At 48.9% G+C, this 20288-nt stretch overlaps 1 protein-coding gene across 1 annotated transcript; it reads right to left on the bottom strand.

The window, feature by feature from the left end:
- Window positions 1-261: 261 nt before the first annotated feature.
- KCNJ5 (potassium inwardly rectifying channel subfamily J member 5) lies at window positions 262-20021 on the bottom strand. The gene is made up of 3 exons (XM_009097829.4): window positions 19644-20021; window positions 11078-12024; window positions 262-919 (listed from the first exon to the last, which is right to left on the bottom strand). The coding sequence occupies exons 2-3, from the start codon at window positions 12015-12017 to the stop codon at window positions 573-575; spliced, it is 1287 nt and encodes a 428-aa protein (XP_009096077.2). The 5' UTR covers window positions 12018-12024; window positions 19644-20021; the 3' UTR covers window positions 262-572.
- Window positions 20022-20288: the final 267 nt, after the last annotated feature.

The raw sequence follows: 20288 nt of genomic DNA on the forward strand, positions 1-20288 counted from the left end.
TGGATAAACATGTTAAAGGTCTGCAGGGAAAGGTGCCCTGCTCGTATCAGATTTTGTAGGAAATAAACCCCATGACTGTAATCCTGGAAGCAAATACTAACATTGTAAAATTCATGAAGGCAAAACACTTCACTACATAGCAGGGAGGTTTTTACCATTTCTTTTAATTTAGCTGGAACAATGTCTACAATACATTGACTCACAAGTTAAGTGAAGGTATGAAATCACATTCTTCATACTGAGATGGGACATTCTGGACTGGTCAAACCCCCTGGCAAAAGGGGCAGAGTTCTGCATGTCCAGTGAACACCTTTTGAAACAACCAGCAGTGGGAATTTCACTTCTGACAGTGATGAGAAGAGTGGGCCTTGTCCATGGAGATCAAGATGCTTTGCAGAGGAGGGCAAGCTCAGAGCCTCAGGAAATTGAGGGGACCTGAGGCACGGCGCAGTGCAGTGATTCCCAGGATGAGCAGCAGGACAGGAATCCCAGCTCTGGCTCCCAGGGGGTTCCTGGCTGGCCAGTCCAGTGTCCCAGCAGGGTGTGGGGGCTGTGCTCCAGCGGCTCCGGGGTCATACAGGCACCTCTTCCTTCCCCTCTCCCGCTGTCCCGTTGGCTCCACTCAGTCCTGTCGGCTCCCTGCCTTCCTCCTCCTCCTCCTCCTCCTCATCCTCCTCATCCTCCCTGGCTGTCCCTGTGTCCCGGCCCAGGCTGGGGAGGGGCCCGAGGAGCTGCCCTTCCCGGCGGGACTGGGCCAGCTCCTTGGCACAGCACACGGGTGTGTGGGTCTCATAGGTGCTGTGGAAGCTGTTATAGTCCACCTCGTAAAAATCCTTCTCCAGGGTGAGCACGGGGGTGAAGCGGTGTCCCCACAGCACCTCGGTGTCCATGTAGGAGCTGCGAGCCTGGCAAGTCATCCCTGGGTGGAAAGAGAGGGATGTTAGAGGCAAAGCTTCCTTATGTGCTCACCCAACCACGCCTGCACTTAAAAGCACTTCTGTGTTATTTCCATACCTGATTGCTCTGGGACACGGAAAGCCTTGGCTTAATAAGCCTCACAAAGCCTCTATGGTGAACAAGCTGAGTACCCAGAGGGAAAGGGATACATTCACCTCGGCATCTTCCACCTCCTGAACCTCATGCTTAGGGGTGTGCAGGCTCTAAGCAGCTTCTCTCTGCCTCCCCCTGCTCTCTGAGCTGCTGTTTCTGTGCCTGACACAAACAGCTCCCGGTGGATCAACCCCCAGCTGGAACAACCCCCAGCCCTGCAAGTGCTGCCCCAGCCCCGACCCACACAGCCCAGAGCACAAGGAGCCACTGCCCTGCCCTCCCCTGGGCTGGCACCATCCCTTCTTCTCTGCAGCAGTGCCACAATTCCTGTGCAGCAATGCCACAATTCCCTGCATTAGTGCCACAATTCCTGTGCAGCAATGCACAATTCCCTGCATTAGTGCCACAATTCCCCTGCAGCAGTGCCATAACTCCCCTGCACACACCTGGATGCTCCGCCCAAAGGTGAGGGGTTCCCAGCCCAGCTGGCTTTTGAATCCCCAGGAGGGTTCAAGCCCTTGTGCTGCTGGCCTGTGGTTTGAATAAACAGTGGCTCATAGGAACTGGTACTTGTCAAGCTGCTCCTCAGCCCCAAGGATCAGAGCTTATTTACTGTGTAAAAGTTTAAAGAGAAGCTTTGCAGAGCAGGGATAAACACACCTGTGAGCAAATCCTCTTGGAATCACCCCCGGTGTCAAGGCTGTCTTCTTTTCCAAACACTTTTCTTCTCTTTTTCCTAATTATGTTTTGATTTTGGAATTAATTTCCAGTGAAAAGCTAACCTCACAAAGTCCTCCCACTGTTCTCTCCTAGAGGGTGAGGGATTGGCCTGACTGGAATAGATTCAAAACATGCACTTGATCCAGTTTCTGGCCAATACTTGCAAGTCTAATTCCTGCAGGCCAGAGCACCAGGACAGAAGTCTAAAGTAATGCATAGTGAGAAAAAAATCTCAGTGTCAGATGCTTCAGAGAAGAGCATATCACATATCCTCACTCTGTGATCTCATAAGTGACTGAAATCTCAGAGCAATCAGAAAACTCCTTTCCTAAAAAAAAAACCACCTTTGTGAAAAGAGGAATATTTTGTTCTTGTAATTGCTACAGACCTTTAAAAGACACCCACACAGGCAAGTTCTCTGCAAAGCTGAAAGCCTCTTAGTGCTTTCCATGATTTAAAGCCACCAGGCCAGGAGTATTTTGTTCCTTGAAAGGGGAAGAGACAGTGACACACACAATGCTGAGACATCTGCAGTTCTGTAGCACAGGCTGCAAACCCAATCTTTCCCCTCTAGAAGATCTGCAGGAGTGTTTGCTTCTGGGCAGGAACAACAAGTACAGCGTTAGTCACAGTGTTCCAGCGTGCCTGCTTCCTGGGCTGGAAGGAACTGGGAGGTGCAGAGACTGCCATGAGAAACACAGCCAGGGAATGAAAATCACCCCAAGTGCTGCTGCCTCAAGGAGAAGCTCTGTGGAAGTTCAGTGTCTTTTCAGGAAACTCAGCTTTTGCTTTAGAGCTAAGAAGCAGGGTGAGGCCCCTCCTGCCTTCGGTGGCTCTGCAAAGTGCAGCATCACCAGCCCTGCAGGGAGGAGGGTCAGCTCTCCTGCCCTGGCCAGCTCCTCACTCCCTGGAAGCCCCAGCAGTGCTGGTCCCCCAGTCGTGGTACAGGTTTTGCCAGAGGAGCTGTGTTACAGGCACTGACGCCACCCTGACCTCCCTGGGCAAGGGCTTTTATTCCTGTTGTCTGGGGGATCAGAGCTGCAGGGCTAATCCCATTTCTCACTGCTGCCTCGTGCCAGGAGGTTGGAAACCAGCAGCTGGCTAAAATAAACTAGTCCTTTTCCATTTGCACAGAGCTGGTTTGGCACCAGAAATCCCAAAGGCCTCCAAGTGCCTCCTCCAGAGCCAACAAGGAGAGCAGGAGAGGACACCCTGCAGGCTCCAGGATCAGTCCTGTGGATGAACCAGCTGGTTCTTACCCTGCTTTTCCAAGTGCTGCATCAAGGTACCATCAAGAAGTCTCCAGGACAAAGATCCTTGTGAATGTGGGGGCCTGGGGCTCTCTGAGGGAACTCCTGCCTTATAATCCAGGCTTGAAATAGCTCCTTCCCCGGGGGAGCACCTGAGTGAACGTGAGCTCCTGGGACACCATCCCAGTCCAGCTCTAAGTATTCAATTAGGGCAGGAACAATGGAAAGCTTTCAGCAAGCAAACACTGCTGCTGCCAGCTTCCTGCAGGAGCTGCTTTCTGTAACCCCAGGGGGACACTGAGCCAGCACAATAAGACAACTTGTAATTGCTCCATAATCCCATTCAAATATTCCTTTTTAGCACATGTGCAGTGGTGTTTAATTGCGTGGGGACACACTGCTTGGCAACTCCCACATCACCCAGTAAACAACACCATTGTCTCTGCTTCAAATTCCATTAAGTGCCTGCTTTGCAGGCTGCCCTGTGTTCTCCAGCCTGGTTAATTAATGCATCTGTAATGTCCCTAGCTAATTATTGCCTCTGTGACTGTGAAAAGATGACAGAAGAGGTGTGGAAACAATAAACCTTGTTTTTATTAAGAGCACATGGATGCAGCCACTTGCCACTGGAACGCAACGTGAACCCTCCATGCTTGGAATATCCCAGTGCCCCCCTGCAGAGGGGCACAGCAACCCCCAGATTCAGACCTCCGTGTATCCCTGAAAAAATCACCTGTTTCATTGTGTATCCCTGAAAAAATCGCCTCACTGCAGAATTCTGGTTTATCTGAGGCTGTGGGATGTATTGGGTATAGGCAATCATTTGCCACATGCTCCTATCCATCAAGCAGAATCAGAATTCAGAATATCCTGAATTGGAAGGAAGCCACAAAGATCACCAAGTGCAACCCCTGGCTGCAAACAGACCCAGATCTGGGTACCACACCAACTGTGACATTACTGCTCTTGTATCACTCATGCAGCCCTGAAGCACAGACACTTTGGGGAGCACAAGAAGTGAAGAGAGATTCCAGACTCTCTGAATTTCTTGCAGAATTAACCATAGCATGTATGGCCCCAGTAAAGGCTGTTCATCCTTTCCTTAAAGAATACATAACTACACATTTTGGGTTTGAATTGTGCAGATATAGAGAAGTGGTATTTGGGGGTTTCATTTAAATAAACTTCATTCCAAAGCAGTCCCAGAATGGCTTGGGTTGGAAGGGACATGAAACATTGACACCTCCCACTGTCCCAGGCTGCTCCCAGCCCTGCCCAGCCCGGCCTTGGGCACTGCCAGGGATCCAGGGGCAGCCACAGCTGCTCTGGGCACCCTGTGCCAGGGCCTGCCCACCCTCATAGGGAACAATTACTAATTCCCAATCTCCCATCCATCCCTGCCCTCTGGCAGTGGGAGCCATTCCCTGTGTCCTGTCCCTCCATCCCTTGTCCCCAGTCCCTCTCCAGCTCTCCTGGAGCCCCTTCAGGCCCTGGAAGAGGCTCTGAGCTCTCCCTGGAGCCTTCTCCTCTGAACAATCCCAATTGTCTCAGCCTTGCCTCATAGGAGAGCTGCTCCATCCCATCATCTTCATGCCCCTATATCCTCATTTTCCTTCTTTTAGTCCAAGTAGATGTACTTTGAATTCATTGACATAGTTTTCAACTCTGTCATATTTTCTGGGTTGTAAGACCATTAGAAGTTTCATTTTCTCCTAAACAATCTGGTTTAAAATGAAAAAGTATGTTTAATATAAATGTGTGCAATCTGTTGAGGGAAACATGCAATATTATGAGAAATCTTCAGATGTCCAGTTTTAGTTGCAGCTTTCTCATCTCTTACTGCAGCAGCTCCATTTCTTGCTACAAACAAAACTCAATTTTAATGGAAACCAGAGATAAAATTTGTTTGAAGTTAGAAGCAGATGCACCAAATTTTCAGTGAAGCTAGAACCAGTTCCAGGGTTTAGAGGTGCTGGACACCAGGGCACTGTGTCCTGGTTTCAAGTTGTGCAATAAGCATTGCACAGAGATTTAACGATAACTTCATTACGGCAGAATCTTAAGAAGTGGATTTTTTGTCTGTGGGTTGGAGGCACAGATCAATAACTGAGCTGTGCCTGTTCCTGCTCAAGGCAGCCAGGGATGCTCCTGAACAGCCCTGTTTTCCTTCCCAGCAGAGGAAGCATCCCGAGCAGACTGTGATGTGTATTAGAGCCGGTGTCTCATCACATCTGAGAGCAGAGCAAACGCTGGCTGTAAAACAAGTGCCAGGAACTCTGCAAAAAAGCCTCTTTGCTGTCATCACAGTTGTTCTCAAAGAGCTGGAATGTCTGAGCTGCTGCCAAGGAGCGGGAGGAGCCGGCTCGGCAGGGCTGATCCCACTGCTCTGCCTGGGAGCACAGTCTGGGCTGGGAGGGCACAGTGCTCCTGGTGCTCGGGTAAACGAGACCTCAGCACCCCAATCTGCAGCTGCAGCTGCTTGGGGGACACCAAAGGCTCTCCAGCTCTTGGAGATGCTGATTTTTGGCAAACATCCCATGCCAGATGACCTCGGTTAATGCGAGAGCACAGGGCACACAAAGGGTGCTCTGCCAAGCCCAGATCTCCCCAAGCTTCCATGGGATCCCATCCCCAGCAGAGGTGAACCTTCCAGTGCTGCTCCAAATCTCCCCAGGCTTCCATGGGATCCCATCCCCAGCAGAACCTTCCAGTGCTGCTCTGTGGCCTGGAGCTCCTCAGTGGGCAGAGACAGCCCAGCCCCTGGGGCTGTCAAGACAACATTTTTCATCAGGCTAAAATTAACTGTGCTCATTGAAATGCCAGGGAGCTCAGTGATTATCTGCTGGAAAATGTCATGTGCCTGCCTGGGCTGGGCCAGATCTGCTCAGCCCCTTGGGACACGGACCCTGCTGTCAGTGCTCTCCCTCCTCTGCCCCCCTTTGCTCATTCTGCTGTGCCCAGGATGATGATGTTTCTCCTTCTCCTGGATGTTCTGATGCTGTGGAACACCCACTGCCCAGGAGCTGGTGGCCTTGGAGGTGCAGTGCCAGTGATGGAAGTTTATGGGTGGCAAGGAAAAGGTATAAAAAATTTAAGTTCTATTGCTGGGATTAAGGAATATGTGTCTTTCAATTTGCATTAGCATACGGTAAGTTATAGAAGTTATTAGTCCCTCTGTGTTAATTAGACCAAAGAACACTGTAACATCCAAAAAGTCAATATTCTTCCAGCTTGAAAAGGAATATTAGAAGGTAGGAGCATGGTACTCCAATTACTTGTGCTTGTCTCCTTTAGAGGACACGGCTGGGCTTGATTCACTTTGATATTTATGCCAGAGGAGAGTAATAGGATTTTAATTTATCTGAATGCTCTCCAGGCATGCAAAAGCTCCTAGGCACTGGGAAAAAATATAATAAAAGGACTTTATGATGTAAAGACCTTGGATTCAATTGCCATGTCTCCAGCAGGCCCAGCCCCAGCCAAGCTCTCACCAGGTAACTTCTTTAGGGTTTACAGGGACTGCAGAGGCACCTCAGACACCACTGCCAGCCTCTGCCTCCAGAGGACAGTCCAGCTCATGAACACAGTGACCTGAGACATCTCTTCCTATCATTTTTTAGGCAGTGTCTGTAACACTTCTGCAAGATCCTCCTTGCAGAAAACTTATTTATATGCAAAATGCAAAGCAACACAAGACAACCCAAACCAGATGATGAATACCCAGAAACTCTATTCAGTAATTTCACCCTTCCTTTGTGATCCCATGAAAATCATGATTGATTTCAGCATATTTTTTGTTGTGACTACTCCATTTGCCCCTACATTTACAGCCAGGAAACTGTACTCTGTCCTCTGTAAAGGTGGATAAATTGAGGTGTGAAAACTCTGCTTTTGCCTACACTCCCACAGGGACAGGATGGGTTAATTACTTCTAATCATTAAATCCCTTTTTATCACACTGACTCTAAGCCAGAAAAATATATACCTGTACTTACATAAGAGTTCATTAAAACTTCATTTAGTGACTGGACTAATCAGGCATCTGGAGTGTTTCTTGTGCCTTATTTAATTGTGCTGAGAAAAAGGCAATGAAAACCAGGGAGGACCAGGAGTGGAGTAACAGGCTCTGCTGCCTCTGTGCCCAGGGAGCAGTAGTGCTGGATGCTGTGCCCAGGGAACAAGGGCAGCAGGAAGCCACGGAAAAAGCAGGATTTGGATCCAGGATTTGGCTAACTGTCAGCAAATAGCAGAGGAAGGGTAAAGCTGGAAGAGAAGAGAGTCCCTTCAAATTACCTGCCAGGAAGTCTTGTAGGATATGCAGAGTGTGTCAGCACACGCAGTGATGGCTTACAGAGAAAAACAGTATTTTAAAAAATTGGACTTGCTAATGTTCCCTAACTGGATCAGCCAAATCCTTCATCACAACCCAGCTGACTGCATCACGTGGGAGGGGGGCCAGGACCTCCCCTGCTCCCCCCAGTCCCAGCAGATTTTAAACACTGTTCAGTTCGGGATCAGCAGGGGAAGGGCAGGAGCTTTGGCCAGCAGCAGCAGGAGCTGTCCTCCACCAGGGTGGCCCTGAGATTTTGGGGAGCAGAGAGGCAGGGAAAGCAAAAATGTATTCACTGTGCAAACAGATTTTCCACCTTTGCTTTGTTCCCTTCCATTGCAAGTCAGATTTGGGGCAGCTGATGTTGACAAGAGTCCGTTTCTGATAAGGCAAAGATAAAGAATTCCCTGAAGGAATGCCTGTGCCAAGCTCACCAGGAGCACTGGGGATGACGCTGCTGCCCCCAGATGCCCATGGAGCCCCTGGGAGTCAGAACACTTGTCAGCAGTATTGATTTTGTCTGCACAGTGCTCTTTTCACCCAGCAGCGACCACAACAGATCTGCCCAGAAATTCACTTCTCCCTTTAGCCTTTTCCCTTGTCTTGTGGAGCCCCAGTGCCTCCTCATCCATCCCAAACATGGATGGGAAAAGCCTGGGGCCGTGCCAGGCTCTGAGGGTCACTCAGTGCAGCAGCCCCGGGTGCCCCACAGCTCTCACTGCAATAACACCAGCTTTTTTATCTTTTTCAGCCAAATAAACCCACTGCATTTTAGGCTGGCTGGTGAGCTGCTGTTCTTCAGTGTGCTGTTACTCCTTTGAAAAGCCAAGGCAACTTGAACACAAAATCTTTGTTTTAAGTCACAGTGTTTCACTTTGTAAAAAACCCAATGACTTGAAGGGTGTGAACTCCTCAGAATTTACTCTACACTTTTCATTTGAAGCTATTTACCATCTTTGCTTTGCACTGGGTCAGAATTAAACTTAAATGTCAGTAAATAGAGCTGCTTGTTTGAGAGGAGACAATACATTACATTTGTAATACATGTGCACCTGGTTAAATCTACTGAAAACAGCTATAAAATCACTGTCCCAAATTATCAGTGAATACTATCCTCCCTTTTAGCATGCTTCCATTTCTGTGGTCATTGATATGTTGCAAATCACCTTTCTGACCTGCTTTCCAAGTGCCCTATGGAAAACAGAGCTGTATATTCTGACCAGTGGTACCTCTGAACTCTGGGGGGTGGAGTCCTCATTTTCCGGGGTTGCTAAGGGAACAAATGCTCTGTTGTATTTCACACTGCCCTGAACCCGACCAGGCTGTGACAGCGCCAGGATTTAACAGAAGTCCTGCTGGGAGTAAATATCACACCACTCCTGAGAGCAGATGGGGCTTGAGCAGTGCCATGGGCTGGGAAGTACCTTAGGAATTTGCTTGGAGCAGATCTTAAGGTCTGGAGGGAGGGATTAATAACCCCAAACTGCTTTATCCATATTCCCAAGTGTGAGGATGAAGCAGGAAAGCACAAACACTGTCTCTGCAAAGCACTCTTGTCACGAAATACCCCACTCCCCTGGCTGCCACAGGTCCCTCAGGACGCATCCCAGCCTCCAAACTGGATCCTGGAATCATCCAAGGTCCACTCAGCTCCAAGTTTGTGCAAAATGCCTCTTTCAACTCCAGGGTGGGACTTCCTAGGCTGCCTTGTGAGCCCAGGATAATTCATTTCCACAGATGTATGTTCCTTAATATCCTTACAGCCTGGCCTGTGCAATCCCTCTGGGACAGGAGCCCATTAGTAAGGCAATATTATTCCTCTGCCATGCTTTTAATTACGAGGTTGTTATTGATAATGACTTCCTCTTACACATCCCCAGCCGAGGCTGAGCCTTCCTGCGAGGAAGGCAGAGCAGCAGGGGTTCAAAGCATTCATAGTGTCACTGTCTGACAAGGAAAGAGGCTTTGGACAAACAGGGAGCTGCATTCCATGCTCAGATTAGGAGGCTCCAGCCTCTAACAAATGTTTAGGCTGCAGAATAAGTCACTGTTACAAATCCTTGCCTTTGATAAGTCTTTTCCACCCACCCCTTCCTTTGCCACGTCTCTACAATGCTCTGCTGGGGAAGAGCATTTCCCTGGACATGCCAGGTGAATTCCACTTCCACAGCACATATTCCATTCCCGGTGGAATGTAATTTATCCATCACCTCCCATCAGCTCTGTTTGGGGAAGTCAGCCACTGCTGATCACCTAAAAGGAGACTCTGGGACATTGAATTATGTCTCTGGACAGCTGCCTTTGGGAGCAAAGGTTTGGGAGGCAGGAATTTGAGAGATTTTTCCTCCTCTGGCTATTGTAAGTAATGAGCAAATCTCCAGGAGGGGATAACATTAACAGTCAGCAAGGAGCAGAATCTGTGAGACAGGGCGCTGACACCACTGAGTACTTGTAACAAGCTGAAAACCCCTGCTAATGACTCAGAGAGAACCTCACTGAGATGGAAAACAAACTCCAACCACCACCCACAGGAGAACTCTGGGCTCATTACTAAAACCGTGAAACACCAAAGGGGAAAACTGCTTACAAAAGTTTTTTTGTTTTCATCTCTGGCTTTGTTTGTCCATCTTCAGCCAGCAGTTCTCTCCTCAGAGCTGCCTGCAGCCCTTTACCCCTGCAGACCGTGATTCCATCAAGGCATTCTGGCCACCCCAGGCTGGAAAACCCTGCCTGGAAGGCACCAGAGCATCTCAGGGGCTTGGACACACTCCCTGTGCCGCAAGTGTAGCAGGAAGAGCTGCCAGCTCCTCCCCAAACCCGGAGCAGAGGGATTCGCGAGTGGAAATGACCCATGGAAATGACTACCAGGTGCAGCCAGAGCTCCTGTGGGAGATACCTGTGGAAAGGAGCCTCTGTGGCCATCCCTCCCTCACCTGTGAAACTTTCCACGCCGTGGAAAGCTGGGGGATATCCATTTTCCAGAGTCTCTATACACAGACACAGAGTTCTTTCCTCGTCTGCCACAAACACACCCCGAGGAGAAACTGGGAATGGGCTGAGGATATCTCCTAATCTCCCATTACCCAGCTTTGTCTGAGCTGTTAAGCAGCTGCAGGGCTGCAAGAGTCACAAAAGCAGTTTCTGTATTTTTCCTCTTTGAGCTCCTTCTGGGAATGAGTGTCCTGCACCATGTGCAAGTCATTCAGCCTCAGCACGTGCTGCTTTATGGGATACAGTGAGACTTGGGCACTTCATAGTCCCCATGAAAATCAACACTACAGCAGTACCTAAAATAGCACAGTTACAGCCTATCTTTAATACAGGGAAGAAATGGGAGTAGATTTGCACCATGAATTTTGATCACAGGAAACAGGATCACCACAGACCTCAAAAATTCCTTTAATCCATTGCTTTTTTCTCCCCTGGATCAGTTCTAAGTGATTATGAGCAGCTCCAGGACTAACCCCTTCACCTCAATCCCAGACTTATAAAAGAGGGTGAAACACTACAAAAAAGAGGGTGAAACCCTACAGCACGAGCTAAAGGCCTGACTTTTCACTGCTGTTTATCTCAGATGCCCCACCTGAGTCAGGCACTACCTAAGGACAAACCTCACTGTGTTCCCAGGCCAGGTAACATGGACAGTGAAATCCTAATGCCAAACCCCCCACAATGCTTTGTGCCCTGTCCTCCTCACAACAGTGACTGATTGCTGACAGGCCCTTACCTGTGGCTTCCACCATTCCTTCCAGGATGACCACAATCTCAAACTCCTCCTTCTCCAGCTGGGTGCGGGACATCTCCCAGAAGGGGCTTTTCTCATTGATCTCATGTGAGATGATGAGAGGGGACACCAGGAACAACCTGTCGTCTCCGGTGTCAAATCCCACGTTGATGTCCGTTTGATTCAGGGGAATAAACTCTCCTTCTTTGGTCTGTTTGGACTTAATCAGTTTGGCTCGAATGGAAGCCTCGACAATGTGGGAATTGCGGAGGTCCCCAACCCGGAACATGAGGCAGAGCTTCTCGTCCCTCATGGAAATGACAGCGTTGTTGGAGAACATGAGGGTCTCCGCCCTCTTCTTTGGTTGGCTGATCTTGACGAACATGCATCCCACCATGAAGGCGTTGACGATGGAGCCCAGGATGGCCTGAACCAGGAGCAGCACGATGCCCTCAGGACACTTCTCCGTGATGACCCTGTGGCCGTACCCGATGGTTGTCTCTGTCTCGATGGAAAACAGGAAGGCAGATACAAATCCGCTGAGGTTTTCCACGCAGGGGATCCAGTTCTCATCCTCCAGGTGGTCCAGGTCTCCCCGGATGTAGGCGATGAGCCACCAGATGAACCCAAAGAACAGCCAGGTGATGGTGTAGACCATGGTGAAGACCAGCAGGTTGAAGCGCCACTTGAGGTCCACCAGGGTGGTGAAGAGGTCGCTGAGGTACCGGTAGGTCTCCTGGACGTTCCCGTGGTGCACGTTGCACTTGCCGCTCTTCTCCATGTACCGCTGCCGGGGCTTCTTGCCCTCAGCCGAAATGAGCCGGGTCCTGTCTGTGGCGATGGGGACGTCATCCCGAGCCTGCTTGGGGATCTTCTTGGGCTCCCGGGATGTGACCCCAATGTCCATGTCCTGGTTCATGAAGATCCGGGAATCTCCAGCCATGGCTGGGCTGCACAACAAGGAAAGATAGTTTCAGGCAGAAGGCAAAGAGAAAAAAGGCATTTTGATTCACAGGACATTGATTTTGGAGGGTTTACACTTCTCCCACAACAGCCACTTGTTAAACACAGCCCTGCAGTGACCCAGAATTAAAGACTGATTTATCAAACATCAGCAGCTACTGGGGTGATGGGTGCGCTGTGGGAGCGTGGAACCTTAAACCTTGAACATTTTGGGGCTTTCTTTTTGTCCTATGATTTTTTTACACATCAAATTTGCTTGAGATCACAACTCAGAACAAAGTAAAGATACATCAACATTTTTTCAGGAGGGACTGGAGCTTTTTCATACCTCAGGTTTTGGGTGCATATCAAGATAAACCTTAGAAATTAAGAGAAAACGCTGAGCACCACTGTCTACCTAAATCTCACATGAGTCTAAATTATGCATGAAGGCTTCCCTTGCAGTCAGCAGAGAAAGGCATCTCCAGGGATAACTCAGATTTCAGGAGTGCTGAATCACCTTCTGGAAGTTTATTTGTGAGCCTGGGCTTCAAACGTGAAATAAACACTTAATTGAGCATCTTGAATCCCACGTGTAAGGGTGTGATGAATCCAGGCTTGCTGTTAATGAGATCTATCAGAACTCACCCCTTTGCTCCACCTGACATTAGACAAAATCACTGGGCACTTTTAGGAATGCATCACAGCTATTAAAAAGCCCACTGTCGACATTCAGAGTAATGCTTACCAGGATACAAATAAATAACACAAGATGAGGGCGGCAATGCTGTCTGCCAGTTCTAATGTAACATCCTGTTTACAGAGATGATTAGATACTCCTTTAAAAAATGAGAGTCTTGACTCTCATGCAGGGCAGAGACAAAATCTCTGTCAAAGACTACCTAAGGAGCCTTAGGGATATCAAAGATAGAGCAGCAATATTTTCTATGGCGTTCATTCCCTGTATTGTCCTCTGCAAATCCTATTAAAACCAAACTAAATCTATTACTGCTCCCTCTGTCTTTAATCTTCTTATGGGCCTGTGAATGAGAAAAGGTGTAGAGATACAATTAAGAGTATCTTGGGAGAGACAATTTTTAAGACCGAGCAAAGTAGCTCCACCTTTTCGGTATTAAAAAGCACAAAGGGTGGGTGGGAAGGAAGCAGAGGCAGGAGGAATAAATGAAACAACAAATTTTCACTTCCATTTGGCTGCAGCCAAGTCTGGATAATGGCAGAGAACTCCTCGTGGCCCTTGTCTAAGTCACCATCGATCAGTGCTCCAGCGAAGCAGCCGGAGCCTGTTGCTGGCTGGGCTCCGCAGGGAGCCCAGCCATCTGTGCCAGCCCAGCCCAGCGCTGCTGCCTGCTGCCACAGCTCTGCTCGCAGGGCCAGGGCAGGGCTGAGCCCTGCAGCCACACCTGGGGCTGGGAAAGGCCATTCCTGGTGCTGGGATGGGAAATCGGGGGGATTGGGTTTGCCACCCACCCTGGACACGGGGCAGATAAGCCCAGTGCTGTGGGTTCCCTTTCTCCAGCCAGGATTTTGACACAAGAGTCACCCCTGCTCTGTGTCTGTCCCTCCTGAGAGCTGGCTCAGAGTGTATTCACACACATCCTCAGCTGCTTCTCACTGCCTGCTGCAATGCAAGCCTGCAGACCCGCTGGCCTGGCTCTCTCTGCTCTCTGAGGTTCATCTCTTTACACCTGTGCAAAGCCCTGAAAACTGACAGGGGCACAGCTTGACTCTCACTTCCCAACATGTGAAAGTACGTGACAGAACAATCATGCACTTCTACCCCCTCTTTAATAGGGAAAGAAGCCTCCCATCCCCTGGAAATCAGGTAGTGAAAAACCTCCTCACTTCCTTCTTAGCAATAATATTCTCAATGTATGTTTGCATTGATCGATTAATCTAAAATTACTCCATTTGGATTAAAAAGCTTGTCATCAATCTAAACGTAAAACCAGGCAAGTGTTGCCTGTTGCTTTCAATTTTAAAAGGCTTGTTTTAAAGATAATTTTGTTGTAACAGTAATTTTGAAGCTATCACTGGCACCATGGGAGAAAGAACAATCCAGTTCCAGACTTCAATCTACAGTGGAAGGTTACATGTTCTAGATTCACAACAAAGAGACCAAAAGGATCTTAAAACTTATTACAAAGAACAGAATAGAGGAAAAGAAACAAAAAATCCTAAATCCCTGGAAAGATCACCCTGGTGGAGCAGGTTGAGGAACTGCCCATTAACGAATGTACGGAGGAATCTTTTTAGCTAAAACACTCACCAGGCTGGCAACATCCCTGGTGGTGCTACTGATCTCCAGCAACGGCTCAGCTGAGACATCTCTGCAAACCTTCAGGAACACCTTCCAAGTGATCCAGTAAAGCAGAAAAATTCCTGCTGGATAAGAAGTTCACTGACAGCTTCAGGGGCATTACAATTCCTACCAATATTTCATCTTTAACTTTCCCATTGTAGTATAAGCACAACCTCAGTCTGTGGTTATTGAAAATAATTAAGCATATGAATTTTTGCTTCGGAGTCTTTCAACAGAATGCTCCTGGTTAGCAGTTTGAGCACAGCTTTGGATGGCTGCACACTATCTAGCTTTCTGCTCCAAATGATTCCAGGGTTTTCTAATTCTGAGCAAATCACTGCTCTTCCTTCTGCCTAAGCTCCTCAACAGTAAAATTTGTGATATGGATGTGAATGGTCTGTGAGATCCCAGGCAGCAGAATCTTCTAGAAAATTTGCTGTCATTCTTTCATGATTTTAACTGCCCTGGGGAGCTTTAGCCCAAATGACAAGAGGCTCTGAAAGGAGCAGTGTAACTGGGTAAGGACCTGGTTAACTCTTCCCTGTGCAGTGCACAGCCACTGCTGCCAGCCATAATCATCTCTGCCAGATCATGGTAAATATGTCCATGCATCTCCCAGATTTCAGCTCCAGTCTGTAAATCCCTGTTCCTTCCAGCACAGAGAGCCATGGGGTGAAATTGCCTCTTACAGTCACAGCACTGTTCTGTTTCTCTGGCATTTACTATCTTTAGTTAAACAAGGCCAGGATAATAAAAATGTCACTTCTGTACAAAGCTGCCTTCCTTTAGGACAGGCTACTGCATGAAGAGCTGTGAGTCAGTGCATTATCAGTCTTGCAGAGAGGTTTTTATCAGCCCTGCCCAGATGACACACTCGGGGCAGGCAGTGACATTTAGGGGCTGGGATCTGCAGCACAGGAGTCAGGCTGGGGTTGGATGAGAATCTCCAGGAGACAGTGTTTGGCAGAGCAGCCCCAACCCCTCCTGACAGAGCTGGTGTGCTCCTGGTAGGTCCAGCAATTGGCCAGAGATATCAAGGAGATCAAAACTATAAAACACTTGAAGAAACTTCTTTCCCTGCTGACCAGGGGGCTTTTTCCATTTAAACAATTGCTGATCTGGCTGCAGTAAACACAAATTTCCATGGCGATGGGATTTGGTGCTGGAAAGGACCAAACTGGCAGGCAGGTGGAGTTTAAAGATGTGAATCTGTCATCAAGTCTGTGTAAAAGCAGACTTCTCTTTGTTTCTTTTAAACCCGATGCCTGTGTTTTCTCACATTGGGAGAATAATTGAGCAACTGTTCTTTAGCAAACCTCCCACAACTTCCCAGAAAAATAATTTTTTTTTCACTTAACCCTATCTTCTTTTTTTTTTTTTCCCAGACAATGACTCCTGTACTTCTCAACAAGCAACCAATAATACTGAACAGAGATTACTGAAAAACCTGACCTGGTTCTTCTGCTGCCTGTTGGCCCACACCCCATAAACCAGGTTACTGTGCCCAGGTTCCTCTGGGCCACATCATTCTGCTCTAGGTTACAGTGCTGCAGGGGAATGAAATTCTTAATTGTCAGACAGGAGCAACATAGGGAAGTAGGTGCAGGAATAAAGGAAATTAAAGCAGCAGCACCAAAGAGAATAAAAGCATTGGCTGCTGAACACTGAGTGCTCATGGAAAGATGGAGGAAGAAGAAGTCTTTGGAGAAGATGGCCTTTGACAATCTGAAGAAAAATGACTTGAAATAGGCTCTGACTGAGGTGGGGCTTTGATTTCCCTGAGAAAGGCATCTTTCCTCTATCTTTTTATCGCTGCCTGTGTGTCAGAGGGACTGAGCAGTCAGCTCCACCAGCCTGCCTTTCCTGTGCATGCAAGGTCAGGAAGGGCAGGTGGATTTGGGGGAAACCATGGAATATTCCATCTTTCTGACTTTATATAAATAGAAGTTTTCGGTTTTGGTGGCTGCCTCTTTGGGAAATGCTTGGGGATCCACAGGTGGAGGTAAGGCTGCAGAAGAGTTGTGCCCTTGAAAGCCAGGCAAAAAGATTCAAAGACACTGCACAAGAAGCGAGACCTGTGGGACTTCACAAACAAACGTGGTTCCAAAGCTCCCTGACCCCAGTAATTGCTCTCCAAGAGTCATCTCACCCAGCACTGAGGTGGGAAGGTGCCAAAGCTCGCCTCCTCTGCGAGCTTTGGGTAAGTCTCAGCACCACTTTCCTGGCAGGATGTGACAGCAGATTCCCCTGGGGCTGGAGGAGACCTCACCCTGCTGCCAGGTCACAGAGATGGGTGGCTGCTGGTTAACCTGGAGGGCCAGGGTGGCTTTGTGCTTGTCACAGAGCTGGGCAGTGACAGCTCCTGAGTGCCCAGAGTACCCTTGGCTCAGAATACCTCAACAGAAGGTGCTCAGTCTTTCCAAAGAAAATCTCTCTGGCCAGGGAGCCAATCTGACCGCAAAGAAGGGTTTATGGACATTTGCACTTTCCTTTTACCTGTGAGTTACCTCCCAACCCATCCTTCTCCTCTGAGATCCTGGGGACCTTCCATTGCCAGTTGTGAGGGAGGAATGTGACTCTCCAGAGTATCCAAGTGTTTAACAGCTCTCAGCAGAGATTTCTGACGCTGTAAAATTTTATTTATGTTTTTTCCAAGGGGCCTGAGCCAAGGAAGGGCTCTATGTCCCATATTTCAGGATGGGGGAATCACTCACAAAAACAGTTCTTCAACACTGGCAGGGCAGGAATTGAATTTAGCAGTTCCAACATCCTAAATGAGCCCCTGGAATCACTGCAGAACTCTTTCTTTCTTCCCCCACTCCAGCAGCAGGGAATACAGTCCCTGTCTGCCTCAGGTGTGTCTGAAGATCAGTCTGTAAAGGCTCCACAGCCTGATCCACCAGATGAATATCCCAGCAAGATTATTTCCAAAGCCAACTAAGGCAGTTTCTGTTCTCTCAAATAGCTACAGGTTTCAAATACATTTTTCCCTCAGTTATGGATTGAAGTATAAAAACCCCACACATGTCCCAAGTTCACAGCTGCATTAAAAATAATGACTCCAGACTGATCCAGAACAGAGTGGAGAAACAAAACTGTGATCAGGAGAGACTGGGTGGGTTTTTTTACAGAAGAAGATGAAAACTAGGAAATGCTTTTTGAGGCATTATTCGGGCTTTTACAACTTGTTAGAGCACAAGGACTGGAGAATATGGAGTTTCCATAAGATTGGGACTATCTCCTACAGCACTGCACAGGAAGGATGGGAGGATTTAATCCTTGTAACTCCCAGGCAATTCTCTTGTACCTCATTGCATTAAAGACCTTGAGTGTGACCAGTCCCTGAGCAAAGGATGCAACCACAATATTGTGCTCTTAGGTGTTTTCCACTATTTGGAACAATCAAATGATATTTTCTCTACCAACAACAAATAAAGTCTGGAAATAAATCAATTTGATCCTTCCACCTCCAAGGAAGTGACTGTGCCTGAGGCACTCTGCAGCCTCTCTGTCCCTGGCCTCTCACCCCAACTCTATTTTAGGGACACCTTATGGTGTCATTGACAATCTCACCACTGTCTTTCAACCAACACACTGAATGAAGCCAGGGACACCTTTGTCCTGATCAGACACTCCTGTTTCTCTTGCTCCTGGCTGTTTACTCTGAGCAGCAAACACTAGATGTCAAGAAAGCAGGAACTCAGTTCTAGGAGAAAATCCTGCCCCAGGAACAGCAATGTTCTTATTCTCCATTGTTTAGGAATTCACCATCACAGCAACAGAGAGTCACTCTGGAATCTGCAGCTGCTTTAAAAAATAAAAAAAAAAACAAAAAACCAAACCAACCAAAAAAAAAACTTTAAAAAAAATACATTAAACTGTTGGACCACTTCACACTTCTGCAGTACCTTGCATCCAAAGAGTTCACAGATGGATTTACCAAACACAGGTTCTTTTTGCCCCAAGGCCTTTAGCAGTGCTTGAACCCTCTGCAGAAAGGGGTCAGAGTCACAGAGGGACAAACTGACCTCATACCAAGCTGTTGGACAAGGGCCAGCACTCGCCCCAAGTGTCCAAGGGCCTCTCCTGACGTCAAACCCAACAGAAAGTGGGTGACTTAAACAGTGGGGTCTGGAGATTTGCCTTGGAATATAACTCCAAAGCTCTGTTTGCCTATTTTTTTTTAATTTTTTTTCTTGTGTGTGTGGGGTTTGTTTGTTTCTTTTTTTGTTTTGTTTTGGTTTTTTTACAAATAATTGGGCTGGAACCTTCCAGAGATGGAAAATATTCTGCCATTGGAAGAAAATTATTAGAATCAGAAATGATCCTAATCATTTATCTCCAACTGGGTAGGAATAGTGAGCCAAAGAACTGAAGCCCAGAAGTGAAATAGCCCCCCCAGCACAAACACTGCCCCACACACTCCCCACCTTCTCAGGAGATCCTGGTTGCTTGGACTGCTCAGAGAACCAGTGAGAAAAGCCAGTTTGGTTTCCCTCCGAGCTCCTCTTCCACAAATCAAGGTCTACTTTAAAGGAAAAGGGTGCAGATTGATGAGAATCTCCAAAAGCCAGAGTAAGTTTTTTGGGACAGGGTCAGTTTTTTCTGCCAGTTCTTGGCTGGTTCCTGAAACTCCCTGTTCAAACCCAAGGGAGAGAGGCTGTGTAAAAGTTAACCTGGTGCTCCCAACCACCATGTGCTGGCACAAGGAGAACCCCAGGCGCCTTTCTGAGTGATGCAACAGGACATTAGTAAAAAAATCAGTCATGCTTTTACCTCCCAGAGCCATAACCCCCGAGGGATTCCCAGTGCACTGAATTCCCTGTCCCCTCCAAGGGCTGAATATGCCACTTCCTCATCTGGAGACTGCACTGCCAGGGCTCTGTAAATCCAAGCTGACTGGCAAATATCCTAATTATGAAAGAATTTAATCTTGGGCTCCAGATAAGGATTATGGAGTCACTCCATAATTCAGGGCTGCTCACTGACCAGTCTCCCGGTGCCCTTTGCATTCCAGTGATCTCCACTAACCCTGTATCTGAGCAGTTCCTATTTTTTAACGTCTTTTCCTGCATCACACCTAGGTTTGACAGTGCTTTTGCTCAAGATCGGCATCCAATCCCTGCCTTCCCAAAGAGTTCCGTGGCAGCTGTGAGTTAGGCAGGACCTGTCCACAGCTCACACCCGGGCAGGTTTGGGCACAGGAGCCTGGCATCCCGCTGACCCAACAGCTCCGCGTTCGCTCCGATCCTCTGCAGCCAGAGAAGCTCGGGAGTGACCTGGAATAACAAAGGAATCGTAACTTACTCGCTACGAGCGGCTCCGCATCGGTCGCGCCTGGGCTCGGGGGGCGGCTGGCCGGGAGCAGGAGCGGGGCTGGGCGAGGCTGCGGGAGCAGCGGCCGGTCCATGCCATCACCAGGGAGCCGGGCTGCTCCTCGGGGTCCCGGGCCGCCTGCCGCCTCCCTCCCGCTGCCCGCCGGCAGCCAACATCGATGTGGCACGGCGGCTGCCCACGCCCCTGGCCCTGGGTATCCCCGATCTCCTGCTCTGTTCCGAGCCCTCGCCCTCCACCGCTGCGGTGCCACTTCTGCCTCTCCTTCTCTCTCCCGCCCTGCTCTGCCCTGTTCCTCTCCGGGGGACCCGCGGTGCTCCCGGGTTTTGAAGGGCTGGGGCAGAGAGAGGGCGCGGAGCCTGCGTGTGACGGAGCCTTATCTGCTCTCAATGAGCGCAGGGGCGGGGGGCGAGGGAGGGGTTTGGGCGCTGCCGGGAGGGGAGGAGGGAGGGTGGGCAGGCGGAGAGGCGAATCCCTGCCCGGGGAGCTCGGGATCGCAGGAGCGCTGAGCTCGGGAAAGACCTCCGAGCTCCCCGGGGCCAGCAGCGAGGAGCTCCGGGGGCTGCCCCAGCGCTGCCCGGGATCGCCCTGCCCGGCTGAGGGCTGGGCTGGGCTGGG

This window comes from Serinus canaria, chromosome 24 (assembly GCF_022539315.1).
Source record: "Serinus canaria isolate serCan28SL12 chromosome 24, serCan2020, whole genome shotgun sequence".
NCBI lineage: Eukaryota > Metazoa > Chordata > Aves > Passeriformes > Fringillidae > Serinus > Serinus canaria.

Bases quoted from the DNA above. Each gene is read 5' to 3' on its own strand.
- KCNJ5 (XM_009097829.4), bottom strand. From the start codon at position 12,017: ATGGCTGGAGATTCCCGGATCTTCATGAACCAGGACATGGACATTGGG. The intron at 920-11,077 runs GTAAGGGCCTGT...CTTTCCACCCAG, and splicing joins AGGAATGGTGGAAGCCACAG to GGATGACTTGCCAGGCTCGC.